Genomic DNA, 25,506 nt, shown 5'->3' on the forward strand with positions numbered 1-25,506 from the left:
AACATTATCCTCTCTATCAGTTTTTTTTCTCTTTGTAATGGTGGAAAATGAGAAATTCTGAATTCTCAGTTGTGTTCATTGAAAACTTAAAAAAAATTATGATGATATTATCTCCATGCATTTTGTATGTTTTTGAAATATGATGTAATACTTTGGATGATGCAATAGGAAAAATGAAAATGGTAATAGCGATGATTTATTTTAATATTTTACCATCCTTCTGTTTTCTTTTGCTTTTGTCTTTTTTAAGTATAGTTGGGAATAATTGATGAGTGATGACTTCCTACTTTGATAAAAGAACAAAATATTTCATGATATAAGAAGAATAAGATCACTGAAATTTCAGTAGTGTGTCATAGATTTATAAAAGGATCCAAAAGACTCATATAATTGTAAGCTAGAAGGAATTTTAATCTATTTTTTTAAAGTATAAGTAAATTTTCTCTTTATTCTTTCTTCTTTAAAAGTAATGAAATATCAGTCCTCACAGTTTGAATTGCTGAGGGCTAATGAGATATAATGTAGGTAACAGTTTTGGATGGAGATTATGAACTGCCCTCTCCAACTTCTGCCCCTCCACCATACTAACACTTACTCTTTAATAGCAAGTTGGAGCCATTTGAAGATAACTAATGAAAAGACAGAGATAAAGAGAAAGGAGAAAAGAAATTAAAGAATCACTTATAAAAACAGAAACAAAAAGTCTTATCTTACATAAATAACAGACAACATGATCTCACTTTTAAAATGAGCCATCTGAAGCTAATATTACACTGTATGTTAACTAGACTTAAATAAAAACTTAAAAATAAAATAAAAATGAGCTCAATGAAGAGAATTAAAAACTCAAAAAATATAGATTAACAAAAGGAGATAAAAAGTGAACTGATTAAGCCCAGAAAAATTTGAGAATATTACATTAATAATAATCTTATTAAAATAGTGAAAACTAGAATGAAAGTATAAACCCACTCAATGACATAACATAGTTTTCAGGAAATCATACAGAATAAGGTGGAGAAGGATAAGTATACTTCAGTATACTGCAAAGAGAATTTCAGGTAAAATTTCACAGCAACACTTATGGAGAATTGTGTATAAAATTTCAAGAGAACAAAAGTTGACTGAGAAATTGGGTAAAAAACAAGTTATCCTTCAAACATAAATGTAGCCCACATGCATTGCTTAAAATTATTTGAGTATAGTTGACACAAAACGTTCCATTGGTTTTAGGTGTAGAGTATATGCATTCTTAAGCATCCAAGAATTTAGGAAGTACAATCCCCATGAGCTTCTTTCAGAGAAATGAAAATAAATATAGATGATAAAATCCAAACAAAAAAGAGTTGAATAAAACTAGGAACCTAAGGAACTGGTTACTCCATTTAAATATAGAATTAATACTTAACAACTATGTTAGTTATGTAACAATATAGAATTTAGATGTTGTAAACTTTAATAATATAAACTAGTATATAAAACTTGACGTATTGTGTTGGAATGAGCGCTGGGTGTTGTATGGACTCCAATTTTACAATTAATTTCATTTAACAAATTTTTTAAAAATGAAAAAATTTTAAAAATAAAATTTGAGGTATTGGAAGTCATAGAAGGGATAGAGAGTATAAGTGTAATAATATTGTAATCTTTCAAAACATAATCAGTAGGTAATACTTCAGCCTGAAGTTTTCCTGTTCCTTTTTTAATCAATTTTAACTGGATCTTTAGAAACTATTGTCTCTTATGGTAAATAAAGTAGCAAATGTTCTGTTTTACTCCTATTTTTTCTTCAGTTTAAGTATAATTATAGATAGCACTTCACAAAATAGCAAGTGTAATATCCAGTTCTGCTATAAATATTTAAAATTTTAGTTATAAATACACAGAAATATATCAAGAGTAATGTTTATCATGTAATGTTGGGGGTGTAAGTATTTGAGGCTTTACAAAACTTTTTTTAAAACAACTGTAGAATATTTCCTTTATCACAGAAAGTTCTGTTCTTCTGGAATAATCTGAAATTAGGTGCACCTGGGTGGTTCAGTCGGTTAAACATCCGACTTTTGCTCAGGTCATGATCTCAGGGTTCCTGAGTTGGAGCCCCACCTCAGGCTTTGTGCAGACCCTGCTTCGGATTCTGTCTCCCTCTCTTTCTGCCCCTCCCCCCATGTGCTCTCTCTCAAAAATAAATAAACATTAAAAAAAAAATAAAGGTTACTGGTTCACAAAAATATCAGAATACATTTTTTTTCTGTTTAATATATCCTAAAGAGTTGCTTTGTGAATCCTGTTATCTTAATAGATTTATAATTTTTTTCTCCTCACTCTTGTTCTGTCATAATGGTAGTTATGGAAATGAAGGTAGGTTCATTGCCCACAGTTCTAAAAAGTTACAAGATGGGGAGTACTGTTAAATGAGAGTTGTTTAGTACTGCTTTTGCTTTTACTACATATTTTTTATGTGATACCCTTTCCCATTCCACTGACTTTCCCATTCCACTGAATTTATCCTGATTTAGCATAAGGCATCATTTTTCTTCATTGTTGAAAAAGATAGTAGTCTTTTGAAAATGAGTGGCACAGTGGAACAATACAAATCTTATGGAGCATCTTTAAAGAATTTTCTTTTGTAGCAAGCCTTGTTATACTATCTGTAGCTAAGAGGACAATAGTAAGTCAGACATAGACAAAATATAAGATGCTGTAAAATTTGGAAAGTAGAAGAAAAAGAATTGATGTAAGAATATTTGAAATTTTGTGAGCTCAAAAGTAGCTTCATGGGATTGAGGAATGTTGATTCTGAGAACCAGCAGGAGTGTAAATACTTTAGCCTTATCTTTATTGAGTCTACCTGTAAAACATACGCAGTTCCCAGTGCTTAGGGTTCTCTTCTCTCTACCTTCCACTCCTGCCCTCCTTATTCCATAATGTGTGTGTCTTTTTTTAGATAGTCTCATAAGACTCCAGACTTTTGGGCTGTTAGAAATACTGTTTTATTACAAAAGCTTCTGGACTTAATAATGATCATTATGTTTCCTATACTGATGTCTGATATGTTCTCTGCCAGGTGTTTTAGATCCATTAACTAATCTTCACAGCTATCCTAAAGGTTTAAAGAGATATATAACTACCAGATCACAAAGTCTAGGGTTTCAAGAAAATATTTTAGAGTCTCTACTGCTGCTAAACAACAATAAAAACCTGCTGATTTTCAAGCATTCTTTCTTGAGTAGCTAAATATTAATTTCCCTTAAGCAGAGCGTCATTGTGAGACATAAAACTAATGGTGAAAATGTATTTTACAGTGGTGGCTTATGGTAACTTAAATGTAAAAATACGTCTGCCTTGAGATTAAAAGAAAATATAGTATGCTAATAAGATAGATTAAGAAAATCAAATAGAAGGGCGCCTGGGTGGCTCAGTCAGTTAAGCATCTGACTTCAGCTCAGGTCATGATCTCATGGTTCCTGAGTTCGAGGCCTGCATTGGGCTCTGTGCTAACAGCTCAGAGCCTGGAGCCTGCTTCAGATTCTGTGTCTCCCTCTCTCTCTGCCCCTCTGCCTCTCACACTCTGTCTCGCTCTCTCTCAAAAATAAACTTCAAATATTAAAAAAAAAAAAAAGAAAGTCAACTGAAAGGGACTTCCTTTTATAATAACAATAATAATTTTATTATATTACATATAATGCAAATAATAAAAAATAAGTTATTTTTATAATACATAAAATTAGTAAAAATATAAATTAAAATATCAATAGGAGAGACAATATGCAATATGTAAATAAAAAATTCATTTGACAAAAGATTCATCCAGAATCTTTTTATTTATAAGAAATACTTCCTCTTTTAAATCTTTTATATTTGTATACTTTTACAGCCTGTTAAGCTGTAATTTTCTACCCTTCAAAATCATGTTAATGATCCTCCTGCCTTTGTTTTTCCTGTTGATGTTTGTAATTTTGATACTAGCAGGTCATTTGAAAAGACCTCCCGAAATACTAAATGTCACTATTCTTTTTTGATATAGCTAGGGGGCAGCATTTACTCAGCTGACTCTTAGTCAACTACCACTATGACAAATCAGGAAAATAATTCAGTGATCTAGAGAAAATAGCTAAAGCATGTCTGATTTTTTTTCATTGGGTCTCAGTTTCCATTTTTAAATCAGGAAAAGTTAATAATATCTCTAAGTTAATAAGACTAATTTTATATATATTTTTATATCTTCAATAAAATATTTCATTATTTAATTGCTTTTTAAAAAATTAAAACCCGAACCAGGATTCAAAATTGTGTTATACTGTCTTTTTCATGTATCAGACTATAACATGAAGATGTACCAATATCCTAAGAAGTTATTTAAGATTAAATTATCAGTTAATATTTTAAAAGGAAGAAAAAAGAATAAAATAAATAATTGGCATTACAATCTCACAGAATATATTACCTATTTATTTACCTGACTTTAGTTGATAAGAGGTAACTGGTGATAGTGAGCACCTAAAAGTTGTTATATATTAAAGAAATGTTTCAACTTGAATTAATTATTACTTTTCAAATATTGGAATATGCTTCACTTCACTTATTTCTAATAACTTTTCATAATTGTCAAAGTATAGGCATGTAATTCAAATTTTTAAGTTTAGTGTTTTTTCAGTACTTTCCACTTTTTAATATTGAGGATATATATATGTATATATTATCCATTATTTCTCATTATTTCATATTTCTCATTTCATATTTATTGAAAAATTCTCAAGAAAGTGTATAATCTCATATCTGGATCTTTTAATCTCTCCCTTTCAGTTATCTTCATTATATATTTTATTCTTTCTTTCAACAAATATCTGAGTGCCTACTATGTGCTGCTCATTTTCCTAGGCCCTGGATATGTTAAAAAAAAAAAAAAAACACAGACAAAAACTCTGCTCTCATTGAATTTATATTCTAGTGGGGGGCAGACAATAAAAAGATAATTTTTTTTAACGTTTATTTATTTTTGAGACAGAGAGAGACAGAGCATGAACGGGGGAGGGTCAGAGACAGGGAGACACAGAATCGGAAACAGGCTCCAGGCTCTGAGCTGTCAGCACAGAGCCCGACGCGGGGCTCGAACTCACGGACCGTGAAATCATGACCTGAGCCAAAGTCGGCCGCTTTAACCGACTGAGCCACCCAGGCACCCCAAAAGATAAAATTTTTAAAAAGACAGTAAAATAAAAAATAAATAAAGATAAATATACTAATAGATATGTTAGATAGTGGTAAGTACCAAAGAGGGAAAAAAAAACAAACTATAGTAGGGACGTGGATGTTAAGTGTTCAGAAGAAGAAGAAATTGAATTTTTAAATAAGGTAGTCAGGGGAGGGGAGTAAGGGAATGGGTTAAACAGGTGATGGGACTTAACGAGTACACTTGTCCTGATGAATGCCAAGTGATATATGGAATTGTTGAATCACTATATTGTACACCTGAAACTAATATAACACTGTTAACTAATTGGAATTAAAATAAAAACTTGAGGGAGGGACAGAGAGAAGAGAGAGAGAGAGAGAGAGAGAGAGAGAAGGAAGGAAGGAAAGGAGAGGAGAGGAGAGGAGAGGAGAGGAGAGGAGAGGAGAGGAGAGGAGAGGGGAAAAGAGAAGAGAAGAGAAAAGGAAGGATAGTCAGGAAGGCAGTCAGGGAAAGCCTCACAGAAAAACTGGCTTTTGAATAAGTGGCTTTAGGAACTGAGGGAAAGAGCAGTGAAGCAGAGGCAACAGCAAGTGCTAAAGCCCTGAAGTGTAAGCATGCTAGGGATTTTGAAGGAACAGCCAGGAGACCAATGTGACTGGAGCCCAATGAACAAGGAAGGAGATGAGAGTCAGAGGACCTAATTTTACATCAAAATATATTACATAGTTAAGACTTTAGTTTTTACTGTCAGTGGTGAAAAGCCACTGGATTCTATTTAGCAGAGGAATGACACGTTCTGATCTAAACATTTTAACAAGATCATTCTGGTTTTTATGGTAAGAGAAACCCAAGGAGGGGCAAGGATGGAACTTTAAAAAGTTGATCATACACTAGTGTAATAATCTAGGCAAGAGGGACTTGAATCAGAAAGTTAGTGGTAGGGGTGGTAAGGAGTTGTTACATTCTAGATCAGTTCCAAAGGTAGAGCTAGCAGGATTGCTGGTGACAAATGTACACTGTGGGAGAAAGGAGTTAAGAATGATTCCAGAATTTTTTATCTGAGCAATTGGAAGAATAGAGTTGTTCTTAACTGAGATTTGGAAGACTATACTTGAAGGCATAGATTTTGAACAAGTCTCAGGAGCTCAGTTTGGGACATGATATGTATATCTGTTAGCCATACAAGTGGAAATGTCAAGCTGGCATTTGGATGTGGAGGTTTGCAATTCAGGGGAGAGGTCTGGGATAGAGCTATAAAAATGGGAGTCCTCGCAACTATTTATACATAATCATCTGGAGAAAAATAGAAAATCCAAGGACATAGGGCATGCCAATAGTTAAGTCTGGGAGATGAAGAAGAACCAACAAAGGAGATGGAGTAACAGTCAGAAAAGTAAGAAAACTAGATGAATGTGATATCTTGGAACTCAAATGGGTGGGGCATGTTTTGAGAAGGTTAGAGTAGCTAACTATGTCAAACCCTGATGATGGGTAAAGAAGGATTGAGAGTGAGAACTGGCCATTAGACTTAGCAACAGGGAAGTCTTTGATGACCAAGATAAGAGCAATTTTGGTGGTGAAGTGGAGGAAAGAACCTAACTGGAGTGAAATGAAAGAATATTTAATGAACATCTACTTAATGAACCCCTTACAGGCTGAAACTATATGTTTTGTTCACTGCTATATCCTATCAGTCAGGCAGAGAGTGAGTTCTCCCTTACTCTGCCTTCTGTTCTATTTAGAGCTCCTAAAGGCCCACTTGCCTAAGGCCCACTCACATAAGGGAGAGTAATCTGCTTTACCAAGTCTGCTGATTCAACATGTTGATCTCATCCAGAAACACTCTCAGAGACACGATCAGAATAAGGTTTAATAAATGGACACCCCATGTCAGTCAAGGTGACACATAAAATCAGTCATCACAAGAACCATTTGATTTTTTTGTGATTATTGATACGGTTGCCTTTAAATCTACCATTTGGTATTTTTATTCCATTCTCCCATCAATTCTTTCTTTTCTTTTTCCTTTTTATTTGCCTTCTTTGAATTCATTGGACATTTTTTCTGTGATTTTATTTTATCTCCCTTGTTGACATGTTAGGTGATGCTTAGTTGTGTTTTTTAATTGGTTACCTTAGGATTTATACAGTGGTCCTCAAATAGGGAGCTTTCCCTCCCAGAGGATTTTTAGCAATGTGTGGAGATACTTTTCACAAAACTGGGTTAATGCTACTGGCATCTGGTGGGTGGAGGCTGGATTGCTGCAATAATCTTAAAATGCAAAGGCCATTCCCAAGCAAAAGTTATCTAACCTAAAATGTGAATAGTGATGAAGTTAAGAAATTCTGGTTTATATTATAATTCTTTACATTTCTACAGTTTGCATTCAAATAATATATCACTTCACAGATAGTACAAATACTTTACAATGTATACTTCCATTTTCCCCTCCCAGTGTTTGTATTACCGTTGTCCTATGTTTTATTTCTACATGTTATAAACCCCACAATAAATTATTTTTGCTTTAAAGAGTCAGCTACTTTTAAAAGATTTTTCAAAAATAAGTCCTTTATATTCTACCACATACACAATTGCAACCCCTGTGTCTCTTCATTCTTCTGTGTAGATCTAGATTTCCATCTGGTATCATTTTCCTTCTGCCCAGAAGACTTCTTCAGCATTTCTTACAGTACAGGACTGCTGCTGATGAACTTTTTCAGTTTGTGCGTGTGTGAAACAGTCTTTATTTCACCTTTTGTCTTTGAAAGATATTTTTGCTGAGCATACAGTTCTATATGGACACATTTTTTAATATTTTTAAAATGTTACTCCACTGCCATTTGTTGTGCACTGATAAGAAAACATTTTTGGAGAAGAAAACATTCTTCTCATTGATAGTCTTACATAATGTTTTTTTTTTTTCTCTAGATATGGTGTAAATTTTCTCTTTACCACTGATTTTGAGAAATTTGAGTACAATGTGCCTTGGTGTGGTTTTCTTCATGGTTTGGGATCTTGAAGTTATTAGATCTATTAGTTTATAGTTTCATCAAATTTGGAAAATGCTCAAACTATTATTTGTACAAACAAATATTTGTTCTGTCCCCTCTCTTCTTTCTCTCCTCTGGTGTCGCTAGTACATATATATTTGGCCGATTGAAGTTACTCACTGATGCTTGGGTGTTTTTTTGTTTCATTGCATACGTTCTATTTTGATGTTTCTGAGTTTACCATTTTTTTTTTATCTGCAATGTCTGATCTGCTTAATCCCATCCAGTATATTTTTTCTTTCAAACACTGTACTTTTCATCTCTAAAAGTTTGATTTGGGATTGTTTTTTGTATCTGCCATGTCTTTACTTAACATGAACATCCTTAGCTTTTTGAACATAAGAAATACAGTTATAAAAAGTATTTTACTGTCATTTCCTGCTATTACAAACATTTATGTCAGTTCTGTGTACATTTTGAGGCAATGATTTTTCTCCTCATATGCATCTTTTTTTTTTTTGCTAATTTTTATTACTGGTATTTTTAAATTTTTTTTTTCAACGTTTATTTATTTTTTGGGACAGAGAGAGACAGAGCATGAATGGGGGAGGGGCAGAGAGAGAGGGAGACACAGAATCGGAAACAGGCTCCAGGCTCTGAGCCATCAGCCCAGAGCCTGACGCGGGGCTCGAACTCACGGACCGCGAGATCGTGACCTGGCTGAAGTCGGACACTTAACCGACTGCGCCACCCAGGCGCCCCATAAAATTAGATTCCAGTCATTGTGAATTTTACCTTGTTGAATATTGGATATTTTTCTATTCTTGTAAATATCCTTGAGCTTTATTTTGAGTTGTGGCTAACTAATACTGACAGAATTTGATCCTTTCAAGGCTTGCCTCTAAGGTTTATTAAGACTAGAGCAGCATAGTTTGGAAGCATAATTATGCTAATATTATTAAGGCTATTTTTGAGTACTCTACCCAGTTCCTTGTTTATTACAGATTGTTTGTTTGTTTGTTCTGACTGGTGGTAAGGTGAATTATTCCTGGCTTTGTGTGAGCCTGGCAAGTTTTCCCTCTGATCTTTTCCAGTTATTCCTTCCGTGCTTTGTGTAGTTTCCTCATACACATGCCCTCTTCACTATGTGGCAAAACAGATTGTTACTGTGTTGCTGAAGTAATTCATATAAGATTCCTAATAACAAAATAACTGGCTTTGATCAGAAGGGTACAGGTATTGTAATATAATTTATGTCATGTCCTTAAAGAAAAAATGTTAAATAATAATAATGAAACTAATATTTAGTGACTTTATTTTTATTTTTTTCAGTACTTGATTCCCTCCTTTTTTTTTTATTATATGAAATTTGTCAAATTAGTTTCCATACAATACCCAGTGCTCATCCCAAAAGATGCCCTCTTCAATGCTCATCACCTACCCTCCCCTCCCTTACACCCCCCATCAACCCTCAGTTTTTTCTCAGTTTTTTAGAGTCTCTTATGCTTTGGCTCTCTCTCCCACTCTAACCTCTTTTTTTTCTTTTTTTTTCCTTCCCCTCCCCCATGGGTTTCTGTTAAGTTTCTCAGGATCCACATAAGAGTGAAAACATATGGTATCTGTCTTTCTCTGTATGGCTTACTTCACTTAGCATAACACTCTCCAGTTCCATCCACGTTGCTACAAAGGGCCGTATTTCATCCTTTGTCATTGCCAAGTAGTATTCCATTGTGTATATAAACCACAATTTCTTTATCCGTTCATCAGTTGATGGACATTTGGGCTTTTTCCACAATTTGGCTATTGTTGAGAGTGCTGCTATAAACATAGGGGTACAAGTGCCCCTATGCATCAGTACTCCTGTATCCCTTGGGTCAATTCCTAACAGTGCTACTGCTGGGTCATAGAGAAGACCTATTTTTAATTTTTTGAGGAACCTCCACACTGTTTTCCAGAGTGGCTGCACCAGTTTGCATTCCCACCAACAGTGCAAGAGGGTTCCTGTTTCTCCACATCCTCGCCAGCATCTATAGTCTCCTGATTTGTTCATTTTGGCCACTCTGGCGTGGGGTGATATCTGAGTGTGGTTTTGATTTGTATTTCCCTGATGAGGAGCAACATTGAGCATCTTTTCATGTGCCTGTTGGCCATCTGGATGTCTTCTATAGAGAAGTGTCTATTCATGTTTTCTGCCCATTTCTTCACTGGATTGTTTTTTGGGTGTGGAGTTTGGTGAGCTCTTTATAGATTTTGGATACTAGCCCTTTATCTGATAGGTCATTTGCAAATATCTTTTCCCATTCCATTGGTTGCCTTTTAGTTTTGTTGATTGTTTCCTTTGATGTGCAGAAGCTTTTTAACTTCAAGAGGTATCAATAGTTCATTTTGCTTTTAATTCCCTTGCCTTTGGGGATGTGTCAAGAAATTGCTGCGGCTGAGGTCCGAGAGGGCTTTTCCTGCTTTCTCCTCTAGTGTTTTGATGGTTTCCTGTCTCACATTCAAGTCCTTTATCCATTTTGAGTTAATTTTTGTGAATTGTGTAAGAAAGTGGTCTAGTTTCAATCTTCTGCATGTTGCTGTCCAGTTCTCCCAGCACCATTTGTTAAAAAGACTGTCTTTTTTCCATTGAATATTCTTTCCTGCTTTGTCAAAGATTAGTTGGCCATACTTTTGTGGGTCTAGTTCTGGGGTTTCTATTCTATTCCATTGGTCTATGTGTCTGTTTTGGTGCCAATACCATGCTTTCTTGATGATTACAGCTTTGTAGTAGAGGCTAAAGTCTGGGATTGTGATGCCTCCTGCTTTGGTCTTCTTCTTCAAAATTACTTTGGCTATCTGGGGCCTTTTGTGGTTCCATATGAATTTTAGGATTGCTTGTTCTAGCTTCGAGAAGAATACTGGTGCAATTTTGATTGGGATTGCATTGAATGTGTAGATAGCTTTGGGTAGTATTGACATTTTAACAATATTTATTCTTCCAACCCATGAGCACGGAATGTTTTTCCATTTCTTTATATCTTCTTCAATTTCTTTCATAAGCTTTCTATAGTTTTCAGGATACAGATTTTGTACATCTTTGGTTAGATTTATTCCTAGGTATTTTATGCTTCTTGGTGCAATTGTGAATGGGATCAGTTTCTTTCTTTGTCTTTCTGTTGCTTCATTATTAGTGTATAAGAATGCAACTGATTTCTGTACATTGATTTTGTATCCTGCGACTTTGCTGAAATCATGTATCAGTTCTGGCAGACTTTTGGTGGAGTCTATCAGATTTTCCATGTATAATATCATGTCATTTGCAAAAAGTGAAAGCTTGACTTCATCTTTGCCCATTTTGATGCCTTTGATTTCCTTTTGTTGTCTGATTGCTGATGCTAGCACTTCCAACACTATGTTAAACAACAACGGTGAGCATGGACATCCCTGTCGTGTTCCTGATCTCAGGGGGAAAGCTCTCAGTTTTTCCCCATTGAGGATGATATTCGCTGTGGGCTTTTCATAACTGGCTTTTATGATGTTTAAGTATGTTCCTCCTATCCCGACTTTCACGAGGGCTTTTATTAAGAAAGCATGCTGAATTTTGTCAAATGCTTTTTCTGCATCAATTGACAGGATCATATGGTTCTTTTCTTTTATTAATGTGATGTATCATGTTGATTCATCATTTGTGAATGTTGAACCAGCCCTGCATCCCAGGAATGAATCCTACTTGATCATGGTGAATAATTCTTTTTATATGCTGGTGAATTCGATTTGCTAGTATCTTATTGAGAATTTTTGCATCCATATTCATCAGGATATTGTCCTGTAGTTCTCTTTTTTTTTTACTGGGTCTCTGTCTGGTTTAGGAATCAAAGTAATACTGGCTTCATAGAATGAGTCTGGAAGTTTTCCTTCCCTTACTATTTTTTGGAACAGCTTGAGAAGGATAGGTATTATCTCTGCTTTAAATGTGTGGTAGAATTCCCCAGGAAAGCCATCTGGTCCTGGACTCTTATTTGTTGGGAGATTTTTGATAACTGATTCAATTTCTTTGCCAGTTATGGGTCTGTTCAAGTTTTCTATTTCCTCCTGTTTGAGTTTTGGAAGTGTGTGGGTGTTTAGGAATTTGTCCATTTCTTCCAGGTTGTCCAGTTTGTTGGCATATAATTTTTCATAGTATTCCCTGATAACTGCTTATATTTCTGAGGGATTGGTTGTAATAATTCCATTTCCATTCATGATTTTATCTATTTGGGTCATCTCCCTTTTCTTTTTGAGAAGCCTGGCTAGAGGTTTATCAATTTTGTTTATTTTTTCAAAAAACCAACTCTTGGTTTCATTGATCTGCTCTACGGTTTTTTTAGATTGTATATTGTTTATATCTGCTCTGATCTTTATTATTTCTCTTTTTCTGCTGGGTTTGGGGTGTCTTTGCTGCTCTGCTTCTATTTCCTTTAGGTGTGCTGTTAGATTTTGTATTTGGGATTTTTCTTGTTTCTTGAGATAGGCCTGGATTGCAATGTATTTTCCTCTCAGGACTGCCTTTGCTGCATCCCAAAGCGTTTGGATTGTTGTATTTTCATTTTTGTTTGTTTCCATATATTTTTTTAATTTCTTCTCTAATTGCCTGGTTGACCCATTCATTCTTTAGTAGGGTGTTCTTTAACCTCCATGCTTTTGGAAGTTTTCCAGACTTTTTCCTGTGGTTGATTTCAAGCTTCATAGCATTGTGGTCTGAAAGTATGCATGGTATGATCTCAATTCTTGTATACTTATGAAGGGCTGTTTTGTGACCCAGTATGTGATCTATCTTGGAGAAAGTTCCATGTGCACTTGAGAAGAAAGTATATTCTGTTGCTTTGGGATGCAGAGTTCTAAATATATCTGTCAAGTCCATCTGATCCAATGTATCATTCAGGGCCCTTGTTTCTTTATTGACCGTGTGTCTAGATGATCTATCCATTGCTGTAAGTGGGGTGTGAAAGTCCCCTGCAATTACCACATTCTTATCAATAAGGTTGCTTATGTTTGTGAGTAATTGTTTTATATATTTGGGGGCTCCTGTATTTGGCGCATAGACATTTATAATTGTAGTTCTTCTTGATGGATAGACCCTGTAATTATTATATAATGCCCTTCTTCATCTCTTGTTACAGCCTTTAATTTAAAGTCTAGTTTGTCTGATATAAGTATGGCTACTCCAGCTTTCTTTTGACTTCCAGTAGCATGATAGATAGTTCTCCATCCCCTCACTTTCAATCTGAAGGTGTCCTCAGGTCTCAACTGAGTCTCTTGTAGACAGCAAATAGATGGGTCTTGTTTTTTTACCCATTCTGATACCCTATGTCTTTTGGTTGGTGCATTTAGTCCATTTACATTCAGTGTTATTATAGAAAGATATGGGTTTAGAGTCATTGTGATGTCTGTAGGTTTCATGCTTGTAGCGATGTCTCTGGTACTTTGTCTCACAGGATCCCCCTGAGGTTCTCTTGTAGGGCTGGTTTCGTGGTGACGAATTCCTTCAGTTTTTGTTTGTTTGCGAAGACCTTTAGCTCTCCTTCTATTCTAGATGACAGATTTGCTGGATAAAGGATTCTCGGCTGCATATTTTTTCTGTTCATCACATTGAAGATTTCCTGCCATTCCTTTTTGGCCTGCCAAGTTTCAGTAGAGAGATCGGTCACGAGTCTTATAGGTCTCCCTTTATATGTTAGAGCGTGTTTATCCCTAGTTGCTTTCAGAATTTTCTCTTTATCCTTGTATTTTGCCAGTTTCACTACGATATGTCGTGCAGAAGATCCAGTCAAGTTACGTCTGAAGGGAGTTCTCTGTGCCTCTTGGATTTCAATGCCTTTTTCTTCCCCAGATCAGGAAAGTTCTCAGCTATTATTCCTTCAAGTACACCTTCAGCACCTTTCCCTCTCTCTTCCTCCTCTGGAATACCAATTATGTGTAGATTATTTCTCTTTAGTGCATCACTTAGTTCTCTAATTTTCCCCTCATACTCCTGGATTTTTTACCTCTCTTTTTCTCAGCTTCTTCTTTTTCCACAATTTTATCTTCTAGTTCACCTATTCTCTCCTCTGCCTCTTCAATCCGAGCCGTTGTCGTCTCCATTTTATTTTGCAGCTCATTAATAGCATTTTTTAGCTCCTCCTGGCTGTTCCTTAGTCCCTTGATCTCTGTAGCAATAGATTCTCTGCTGTCCTTTATACTGTTTTCAAGCCCAGTGATTAGTTTTATGACTATTATTCTAAATTCACTTTCTGTTATAGCGTTAAATTGTTTTTGATCAGTTTGTTAGCTGTCGTTATTTCCTGGAGTTTCTTTTGAGGGGAATTCTTCTGTTTCGTCATTTTGGATAGTCCCTGGAGTGGCGCGGAACTGTGGGGCACTTCCCCTGCCCTGTCTTGAATAACTTGCATTGGTGGGCATGGCCACAGTCAGACCTGATGTCTGCCCCCAGCCCACCGCTGGGGCCACAGTCAGACTGGTGTGTGCCTTCTCTTACCCTCTCCTAGGGGCGGGATTCACTGTAGGGTGGCGTGGCCCGTCTGGGCTACTTGCACACTGCCAGGCTTGTAGCACTGGGGACCTGGCATATTAGCTTGTGTGGATCGGCAAGGTGCGCAGGGGCGGGAGGGGTAGGCTCAGCTCGCTTTTCCTTCGGAGGTCCGCTTCGGGAGGGGCCCTGCGGCACCCGGAGGGAGTCAGACCTGGAGAGATGGATCCACAGAAGCACAGCGTTGGGTGTTTGCGCGGTGCAAGCAAGTTCCCTGGCATGAACTGGTCCCCTTTGGGATTTTGGCTGGGGGATGGGCGAGGGAGATGGCACTGGCGAGTGCCTTTGTTCCCTGCCAAGCTGTACTCTGTCGTCCGGGGCCCAATGACTCTCCCTCCCGTTGTCCTCCACCCTCTCCCGCTCTCTGAGCAGATCTGTTAACTGACAGCCTTCCAGATGTTAAGTCCCGCTCGCTGTCCAAACACACTCCTTCCGGCCCCTCTGCTTTTGCAAGCCAGAGTGGGGGCTCTGCTTTGCCGGCGGGCTGCCCGTCCACCCTAGCTCCCTCCCGCTAGTCGTGTAGCGCGCACCGCCTCTCTGTCCTTCCTACCCTCTTCCGTGGACCTCTCGTCTATGCTTTACTCCAGAGAATCCGTTCTGCTAGTCTTCTGGCGATTTTCTGGGTTATTTAGGCAGGTGTGGGTGGAATCTAAGTTATCCGCAGGTCGCGGTGAGCCCAGCGTCCTCCTACGCCACCATCCTAGTGACTTTATTTTTAAACTTAAATTAGGCTAAGGAGTTCAGATTTTGTTATATTTTATTGTTTACTACAGCCCATACTCTTTACAGTGAAGTCACATACCTTTGTATTCCTCTGCAGTTTTCCCTTTCATAATGTCGCTTGAAAGAACTATGTGTCAGTGTATGTAAATGATGATCTTGTGGAGAGCAATGGGCTTTATTTCACATACAATACTTAGACTTTAATGTAGTATATAGTAATACTTAAGGTTCTTGACTGGTATTTTATAGCATAAATACTCAGTGGTATGCTATGCAAAGACATATGCTACTCTATTCATAATTTCATAATTGATAGGTCCTAGATGAATATTTATTTAAACCCTATAGGTAGTATAGAAATATTTGTCAAATGGTAGACTGCTTTGATGCAGAAAGTAAAATAAAATTAGAGCTTTTCAGATCTTTCTATATATTATTACTGATTTTCAGTACCTGCTACTGACAAAGGAAATTTTACTCTACATTTAGAAATTAAGAATGATTTCTCACTTCCAAAATGTCAATAAATTCGTTGAAAGTATATATACAAGTATGTGGGCATGTCTGTGTGTGTATTTTCATTCCTAGACAGTAAAATTAGGAAAATAAATTTGTCACTCGGTTAAGAACTAATTTATTTTATTTTTAGATCTTATTACTTTTAGTCTGTTATGAAGCTTCCTATTAATTTAGAAAGTGGTAATAGAAAGTATATGCTTCACAATATTTTCTTATGAGACATTTTGGACATTTTTCAAAAACCATTTTATCAACTCTTGAAAATACTAAGAGTAAATCCACACTGATAAAGACCATTAAAATCCCAAAAAACTTTTGTGCAACCTGAAATTTCATCCTTGGAATTAGCATGCAAGTATTGTGTTTGGGTTAGTCAGAGTCTTGAGTATTTCCTTTGATGAAATGAAGACATTCTGTGTAATAATCCTTGGTGAAAGGGACATCTGTAGCATTTGTAATAGATGATATTATTTAATAGAGTATTTGTGGTAATAATTATAATTATCAACATTTACTTTTATTTTAATCAATGGAGTAGACCAAAGTATAAAATATTTTTTACCATTCAGTTTAGTGGTAACCATTCTAATTATCTTTTATTTCCTCTTTATCTGTCCCCGGCATGGCACCCCTTTCCTCTTCTACCCATAGCTCTATGCCATCCCTTGGTTTCTCACCATGTTTACCCGTAAGTATAATTTTTCCTTTCCTTTTAATATTGTATTGACAAAAGGATAGCTCCTTTCTACTCCAGTATATTATAGCTATAGTCATATTAAATAGATTTAATTACATAACCATCCTTATATAATTCTAATGTAATAGAGTTGGGTAGAAAAAATTAAATTGTTTTCACTGCTGAATATCAAAAAGTGTAATATAGGATGAGTGTTATATAGTGATGTTTAGGGTGCCTACCTTACATGCCATGACATTCATAAAATCTCTGCCTTCTGTTGAAAAAGAAATTAACATTATAATATTTACATAAAGATTTGGAAGGCAACTTTTACAACAAATGAGATTCAATTTTTAGAGATCCTCTAATACTTTTGTTATTTCCAAACCTAGAATTCCTCTAGAAATCAAAAAGTATGTGTATGTGATACTTTAATCAGTTACAGGTATGAATACAGTGGACATTCTGCTTTAATATGTACATATGATAAATGGAATAACCATATTTAAAGTAGATTATGCATTGGCCTGGAAAAATATGCACAGTATCATTAAATGTAAAAAAGAAAGTTGCAAAAAATAGAAAAAAATGTTTACGTGAACTTAATAAAGCTATTATTTAGAGTGAATAATAGAAATGTAACAATACTGAATCTAAAACAATACGAAATTTCATGTAAGTAAATAAGCTTGTGAGAATCGTATAACAAGAAAATTCTATGAAGAAATATAATTAATGGAACAACTATACCAGGATTGATAAAGGTTAGAAAATGTCATCTATTTGACCAGTCTGATTATTAATATTTAAAAATGCCTTAGGAAGCAGTAAATATTATATACAATTTCATAAGTGTTTTGTGAAACCAAACCAAAAATAGTTTCTATAAACATTTTATAAAACTAAATAAGCATTTTATAAAAACACTTTGGTAGTATTTGTTCTTAGTGGGTTTTTTTTAATGTTTTTTTAATGTTTATTTATTTTTGAGAGAGACAGTGACAGAATGCGAGTGGGTTAGGGGCAGAGAGAGAGGGAAACACAGAATCCGAAGCAGGCTTCAGGCTCTGAGCTGTCAACACAGAGCCTGACTCAGGCCTCGAACTCACGAGCTGTGAGATCATGACCTGAGCCAAAGTTGGATGCTCAACCGACTGAGCCACCAACGCGCCCCAATATTTGTTCTTAGTTTTGACCATAAACCATTTGTTACATGTCTAGTAAAACAGCTTATTGTTTTAATTTCTGTAATTTTGTATTTTTATTTTATTTAATTGTATTCATATTTTGTTGTTTTACAGATGTATTTCCACTGCACAAAATTTTCCACCTCTGGGACACCTTACTCCTTGGGAACTCCTCTTTCCCATTCTGTATTGGAGTAGCAATCCTCCAGCAGCTTCGGGACCGGCTTTTGGCTAATGGCTTTAATGAGTGCATTCTTCTCTTCTCTGATTTACCAGGTATAGATATAAATAAATGGAATCCCTAAATGAAATTTAATTCTAAAATAATGAGAAGTCTTATAGCATTTTGCAAAAATAATCATCCAAACTTTCAGAATCTCTTCTTGAGCTTCAACTTCCTTCTCTGGATTCTCTCTCTCATGTAACCACATCTGCTCTTCCAGCACAGGTCCAAACCTGGGTCATATTAGATTGCTGTGGTTTAATTTTATGTCAGTGATGCCACCAAAAGGGTAAAAGAGCTGGGGGCAGTGACATATTTGCCTTTAATCTTAGGACACGCCTGTTAATCTTCAGCTGATAGAGAGTAAGTAAAGGCTACTTGTTTGAGAATCTGTGTTTACACAGAGATGTAATTCACATGGAACTTTGCTCTCCTATCTATAGCTCCTTAGTAACAATTTGACAGTTTGAGGAAAGGAAACACTGTCCCCTTTGGAGGGCAAATCACAAGCTATATATTATATTCACAAGTGAGGAGTTTGTAAATCTAGGTGTTAAATTTGCTAAGTGTGGATGTAGGGAATATGACTGTGGTCTAAACCTTGCTGCTCTGGCTGAAAAGATCAAAGTAATCTGGTCACCTAGGATATAGCAATCTGTGGAATTAAAAAATGAAACTGTATTTTTGCAGAAACCAAAATTTTTTCAGGTAGAAAAATTCTGCTTTCTTCAAACAGCATTTCATTGGCTCCAACCCTTTTCTGAGTTTATTGTTGTTCTCCATATTTTTAGGCAGACACAAGTAACTGCTGATAAGAAACACATTTAGTTATCTAAGAGTTAAATTTGCTTAAAAAACAAATGAAGAACAAAAGAAAGGTACCTTAAGATTACATATTTATTAAGCACACTCAAGAGGAAAAAGAAACTGCTGCCTACCCTGATTTTTATCTTTAGCTGATGATCTATATCTGGTACTTCACCATCTCTCTGTTGTTGCAAGTCTTCATCCTTTGGGAAAATAATAACAATTTAAAATTTAATTTTTTTAAATTTTTCCTTCCTTCTTTCCCCCAAATTGAAAGTACCACCATCATCTTTCTAATTTATCAAAGTTTAATTAAATTATTTTGTATATGAGGAAATAGTTCACTTCTTATACTATTTGTTTCTGGGCAATAGATTCCTTTTGAAAATCGCACTATTTTTTTAATCTTTTGATGTTAAACGGTAACAAAGAAGCTAGTTTTACAAACTAGGAATACTGTCTGTACCTTGCATATATTTTGCTCTCATTTCCAACTTGCCAAAGTAAACAGAAGATGATTGATTATGATTAAAAGAATTTTTTCTGGTCAGTTCTAAAAAAGAAAAAAAAATCACAAATGCTGATTGTGCATTTTGAAATCAAGCAAATTTAATGCCTTTCCAATTTCATACATAAATGTACCAGTTAAACACTTATGGAAGAATCTGTTGTCATATTGTATAGACATGTTAATAGTAACTCTGGTTGTCCATGAAAATAAAATTATTATTTCTGAAATCAGAAAATAAGAATATGCTTGTTAGAACTGACTTATTAAAAAGGTAAACTCTACCGGGGCACCTGGGTGGCTCAGATCATGACCTCACGGTTCGTGAGGTCTAGCCCCATGTCAGGCTCTGTGCTTACAGCTCAGATCCTGGAGCCTGCTTCGGATTCTGTGTCTCCCTCTCTCTCTGCCCCTCCTGACTGACTGACTCTCTCTCTCTCTCTCTCTCTCTCTCTCTCTCAGAAATAAATATTAAAAAAAATTGTTAAACTCTACTTACCTCTTAAAATAGGATGCATTCTATTGTTGTGAATTGCCTTGATCCTCAGTAGCATTATTCTAGTTCATCACTTGTTTGGCCACTGTCTATAATTCCTGTTGGGGAAGAAAGAGGTTCTAATAAAAATATGACTTAAAAAAAAAAAACAGAAAGGGTCCAGATGTAGGCTTTGTTCTAAAGTACACCTGTGTTTTACTTTTAATCGAAGGACACTTATTTGGATGTCTTTCCTAAATCTAAAGAGATCTCTTTTTCACCATGTTGAGCTTCATAACTGTAGTTGATGCTTGAAGGAACTGGAAATAATCATGGGAAGTCTTAAAATGTGAATCCAGATTAATATACACACAAACACACAGAATGTGCCTTTTCTAAGCAAAGTATTATGTGACATAAGTTTGGAACATATTTGAAAGAAGCTTTTTAAGACTACAGAAAAAAGATAGACAAGATAACTATATTTCACTTTAATTCTTGAGACAGACTTTGTAGATAAAGACAGGATAGGATTAAACATTGATTTGAACTTACTAAATATGTTATACTTTACTGAAATCCCTATCAACTGAGTTTAAAAGCATAAGCAAACAGCAAATTTAACTAAATTCTTTGCTGAAGCAGATTGCTAAATTCACAGTTCAGAACATCTATTTGATAGTAATATGACGGAAATACTACTCAGTTGGTATCCTTGTGAACAAAATAAGCTTGAATTTTTTTAAGTTGTCCTTTCTAGTTTTTTTTTTTTTTCTTTCAACAAAGAGACACCCAGTAGTCTAGTTGTTAAGAGCATGGCATGTGGAACTGGTCACCTAAGTTTCAGATCCTGGCTCTGCAGTCACAGCTGTGTGATCTTAGGGTCATGACTTAACCTTCTTGTTTCCTTACCTCTGATTATATGAGAATGATAATAGTACCTACCTCATAGGGTTGTTGTGTTAAATAAACCAGTATATCTAAACAACTTAGAGCAGTGACTGGCATAGAGAAAATGCAATGTAAGTGATTATTATTATTAGTTTTGCCATTATCATTATTATGCTTGTTTTCACTTTCCATTCTACCATGACATGCTTTCCTATTGATGGTATAAATGTAGCAATCACCCCATTTGGCTTTTTCTATAATTTTGTTTAATATGAAATTTATTGTCAAATTGGTTTCCATACAACACCCAGTGCTCATCCCAACAGGTGCCCTCCTCGATGCCCATCACCCACTTTCCCCTCTCTCCCACCCCCCATCAACCCTCAGTTTATTCTCAGTTTTTAAGAGTCTCTTATGGTTTGGCTCCCTCCCCCTCTAACTTTTTTCCCTTCCCCCCTTCCATGGTTCTTGTACCCCAACATTTATAGCAGCATTTTCAACAATAGCCAAATAATGGAAAGAGCCTAAATGTCCATAAACTGATGAATGGATAAAGAAACTGTGGTTTATATATACAATGCAATACTACTTGGCAATGAGAAAGAATGAAATATGGCCTTTTGTAGCAACGTGGATGGAACTGGAGAGTGTTATGCTAAGTGAAATAAGTCATACAGAGAAAGACAGATACCATAAATTAAAAAAAAATTTTTTTAACATTTATTCACTTTTGAGAGAGAGAGAGAGAGAGAGTACAAGCAGGGAAGGGGCAGAGGGAGAGAAAGACACAAAATCCGAAGCAGGCACCAGGCTCTGAGTTGTCAGCACAAAGCCCAACACAGGGCTCAAACCAATGAACCGTGAGATCATGACCTGAGCCGAAGTCAGATGCTTAACTGACTGAGCCACCCAGGCATCCCTTTATAAATTATTAAAGTAGATATCAGTCATATTGATTTCCTTGTTAGCCAAAACAATTGAGGAATTATCTAAGAAGTCAAGTAGACCTTCTATGTTGCGTGTATATTATGACTAAGAAGAATATTTCTTTTCATTGCTCAGAGACAGTGTAATGTAGTAGATAGCACAGACTTTGCAGTCAATACAGATAAGGATTTAAGTCCTAGCTCTACCACTCACAACCTGTGTGTACAGGGAAACTTTCAGTGTAGTTCTGCTGCTAAAAAAGCTGTCTATGGATGAGATAGATGTGAGTTCATATCCCACTTCTGGCACATAGGAGCTGCGTGAATTTGGAAAAATTTTTAATCTCGCTGAGAATTCTGTACATTAGGAAAGTTTCAGTAAAATGGGGATAATAATATCTGCTTTAGTATTATGATGAGCACTAAAGATAACATACATAATGCAGCTGCCACAAAATATGGTACTGATTATGCATACACAGTATGTATGACTTTTTTTAAAGTACATGTAGTATTTAATATTTTATTTTATGTTTATTTTTATTTTATTTTAATCTTAGAGCAGGAGAGGGGGGCAGAGAGAGAGAATCTCAAGCAGTCTCCAGGCTCCAGGCTCAGTGAGGAGCCTGATGAGGGGCTCGATCCCATGACCCTGGGTTCATGATATGAGCCAAAATCAAGAGTCAGACGCTCAACCAACTGAGCCTCCCAGGCACCCAGCTTTTAATATTTTAAAAATACATAAATAACTTGTAACATTCAATCTTTATAAGTTCCCTCTCCTTTCTTCCTCCTTTCCTTCACTTTATACTAACTCTTTAATTCTTGAAGAAAGAACACAGGAGAAAAGCATTATTATTTTGCAAAAATTGTTCCCAAATTCTATTCCCTTGTAATATTTTTTAAATTTTTTTAAAAGAGTGTATGTTTTTTTTCTTAACTTTATTTTATTTGAGAGAGAGTGAGAGAACGAGAGAGAGACAGAGACAGAATCCCAAGCAGGCTCTGCACTGTCAGCACAGAGCCCCATACAAGGCTCACATCCACAAACTGTAAGATTATGACCTGAGCCGAAATCAAGAGTCAGACATTTAACTGACTGAGCCACCCAGGGGCCCTGATAAATTGTTATTAACTAAGGTCAGTAGTTTACATTAAGGTTCACCCTTTGTCTTGAAAAGTACTGTGGGTTTTGACAAGTGAGTAATGTCATATATTTACCATTACAGCATTATACAGAACAGTTTCACCACCCTAAACATCTCCTGTGCTGCAACTATACAGTCCTTCTCTCTACTCTTCTTACCCAACTCTCCCCTGGCACTCAGTGATTTTTTTACTGTCTTAATACTTTTGTCTTTACCAGAATGCCATATAGTTGAAATCATAGAGTATGCAGGCTTTTCAGACTTTTTGCCCCGTGTCTGCTTATGGCTTCATAGCCCATTTCTTTATATCACTAAATAGCATTCCAAATTTTTAGAGTTTGAAAGGTAGAAAAGAATATTTCTTAAAAGGCAATCTCTTTCTAAGTAGAAATCTACCAAGCGCAAAATAGAAATTTAACCTATATTTTAACTGAGTTTAAGACAAGATCCTGGACTAACTGGGATCTAAGGCTTATGATTTTTAATATTTCAGTTGAAGTGCTAAAATTTTTCATGTCTTTTATATTATCCCTATTTTATGATTGAGGGAAAAAAAAAAACAGAAAAATGAGTTTGGCCAGAGCTATACAACTTGTAAGTCACTGAATTGAAATTTAAACGCAGATCATGCTGCCTCCCAGGTTAATGCTCTTTCCAGTATACCATTATTATTATTATACCACTTTCTAAGTAAATACTTTAAATGCCACTAGATCAAGAGCTAGACCAAGGGAGTGAGGCTTCAAGCCCACCATGTTCATCTCCTAAATTCATTCCCACCCCTTTTAAACCAGAACCTTTAAAGTTTGAGACCTTTCCAATTAAGAATGACAAATTGTACATGTATGTTTATCCCTACTGCCTTGTGAAACATCACTAAAGCAAAACAGTAAGGGAATGAAAAAAAGTATAATCCTAAATACAAAGAGAATGTAAGAAGCACACTAGTAGACAAGAAACGGCAACAAATATTTAGAAGATAAAACACAATTACATCAATAATAACTCCCTTAATAAAAAGTAAAGAGAACTGAAACCTTCCTGCAAAGAGAATAATAGCAAGAAGAAAGCCAGTTCTTGGTGCAGAGCACCAAAGTCTCACGAATTGAAAGTGAATGAAAATGAGGCAGAAAAAAACAGAGGAATTAGTTCAATGTACACGTAAGGAGTAGTTTCATTTCTCCCATCTCTGTCAGCCTTTGCACCCACCTTGCTAGCCACGTGTCTTCTCTGCCACCTAACAGAAGACGGTAAGATAGGGAAATGGCCAGATTTTGTGGGCCTGAAGCTTAAACAATGTGGAGAAATTTAAGAGGATATAAATTATAGTACAAAATTAGACCATTAAAAAAATATTGAGAATGAGCAAAGAGATCATGACAAATTACAAAAAGGAAAAATAACATAATACTTTAATTATTAAATGTCAGATACCTCTGTATTTTTTCCTCCTTTTTTGCTTCATACTCATTGATTATCTCTACACATGACAATAATTGTACATATTTTCTATACAAAAAAAATAATCAGTCTTTCCACTGGCAGTGTTGGTTGAAATTTGTTTTTTTATTATTGATAGTGGGAATGCATAAGACATGTGACTTAACACAGATAATACCCTCTGTTGTGGTGCTGCAGATTTCTTTCCTATAAATACAGAAATGCTATTTTGTGAAATTCCTATTAAAAAAGAAAAAAAGTTAATGATGCACTTATAACCGTATATGTAACATTATCAAGCATATTCCTAAAAGGAGAGCATTTCTCTTTTGATCAGACATCAATGGGAACCAGATTCTCTGCTTACAATTTTACATTTTAATGTTTGGAAGAATGCTTAAGCCTGATGTTTGGCTGTGTATATTTCAACCATTTCTCCTACCCATAAACAACTGGTGCTGGGACACATAATTTTACATTATACCTCTGCTCTTATATAGTGGGTGATAAGAATATTCCAGGACATCATTTCTAGAGCAACTTTTCTATACTGTCAAACATAAACAAAGCCAGATCCTAGTTAAGTAATATACTCTTACAGTAGATAAGAGTCCAACATGAATTGAACTTCATTTTGTACAGAGGTAACTGAGCATTTTAAAGGAAGAATAAGAGAATAGGTGGGGAGGGTGGGTGAGTAGGGGGCTCAGAAGATTCAGGAAAATGAAAACTTACAGAAGTGTGAAAGAGGGCATTGGCCCATGTGAAACCCATCTAGGTTTGCTAATTGGCACTTACCAAAGGTAGGTTCCTACCTTCCCACAGAGGCTGGGAGACAAGTCTTTATAAGCCAAAGTTGAGGCATAGTCAAGAAAGGATGTAAATAAACCTGACTAGAGTTTCATCCAGGAGAAAATCTTTTGTCAGGATGCCTGGATGGCTCATTCGGTTAAGCGTCCGACCAGCTTAGGTCATGATCTCACAATTTGTGAGTTCGAACCCCATGTCAGGCTCTGTGCTGACAGCTCAGAGACTGGAGCCTGCTTCGGATTCTGTGTCTCCCTCTCTCTCTGCCCCTCCCCCACTTGCACTCTGTCTCTCTCTCTCTCTCTCTCTCTCTCTCTCTTAAAAATAAACATTAAAAAAAATATTTTGTCAGTACCCTAAAGTGACTTCAAATCACAAAACCATATCCCATTATTTGAAACTAATTATGTAACTATTCCTGATTTAACTTATTCTTAGTTATATCTCAAAGTGCCCCTAGCCA

At 35.8% G+C, this 25,506-nt stretch overlaps 1 protein-coding gene across 3 annotated transcripts in view; it reads left to right on the top strand.

Annotated features, from left to right (window-relative positions):
* TBCK (TBC1 domain containing kinase) overlaps positions 1 to 25,506 on the top strand; it is a 220,901-nt gene that overhangs the window by 119,478 nt on the left and 75,917 nt on the right. For all 3 annotated transcript variants that reach the window (XM_043571089.1, XM_043571097.1, XM_043571106.1), the window contains 2 exons: positions 16,604 to 16,640; positions 17,933 to 18,094. In XM_043571089.1, coding sequence (XP_043427024.1) covers positions 16,604 to 16,640; positions 17,933 to 18,094 — 199 coding nt within the window. The remainder of the gene's footprint in view (positions 1 to 16,603; positions 16,641 to 17,932; positions 18,095 to 25,506) is intronic.

This window comes from Prionailurus bengalensis, chromosome B1, assembly GCF_016509475.1.
Source record: "Prionailurus bengalensis isolate Pbe53 chromosome B1, Fcat_Pben_1.1_paternal_pri, whole genome shotgun sequence".
Classification (NCBI taxonomy): domain Eukaryota; kingdom Metazoa; phylum Chordata; class Mammalia; order Carnivora; family Felidae; genus Prionailurus; species Prionailurus bengalensis.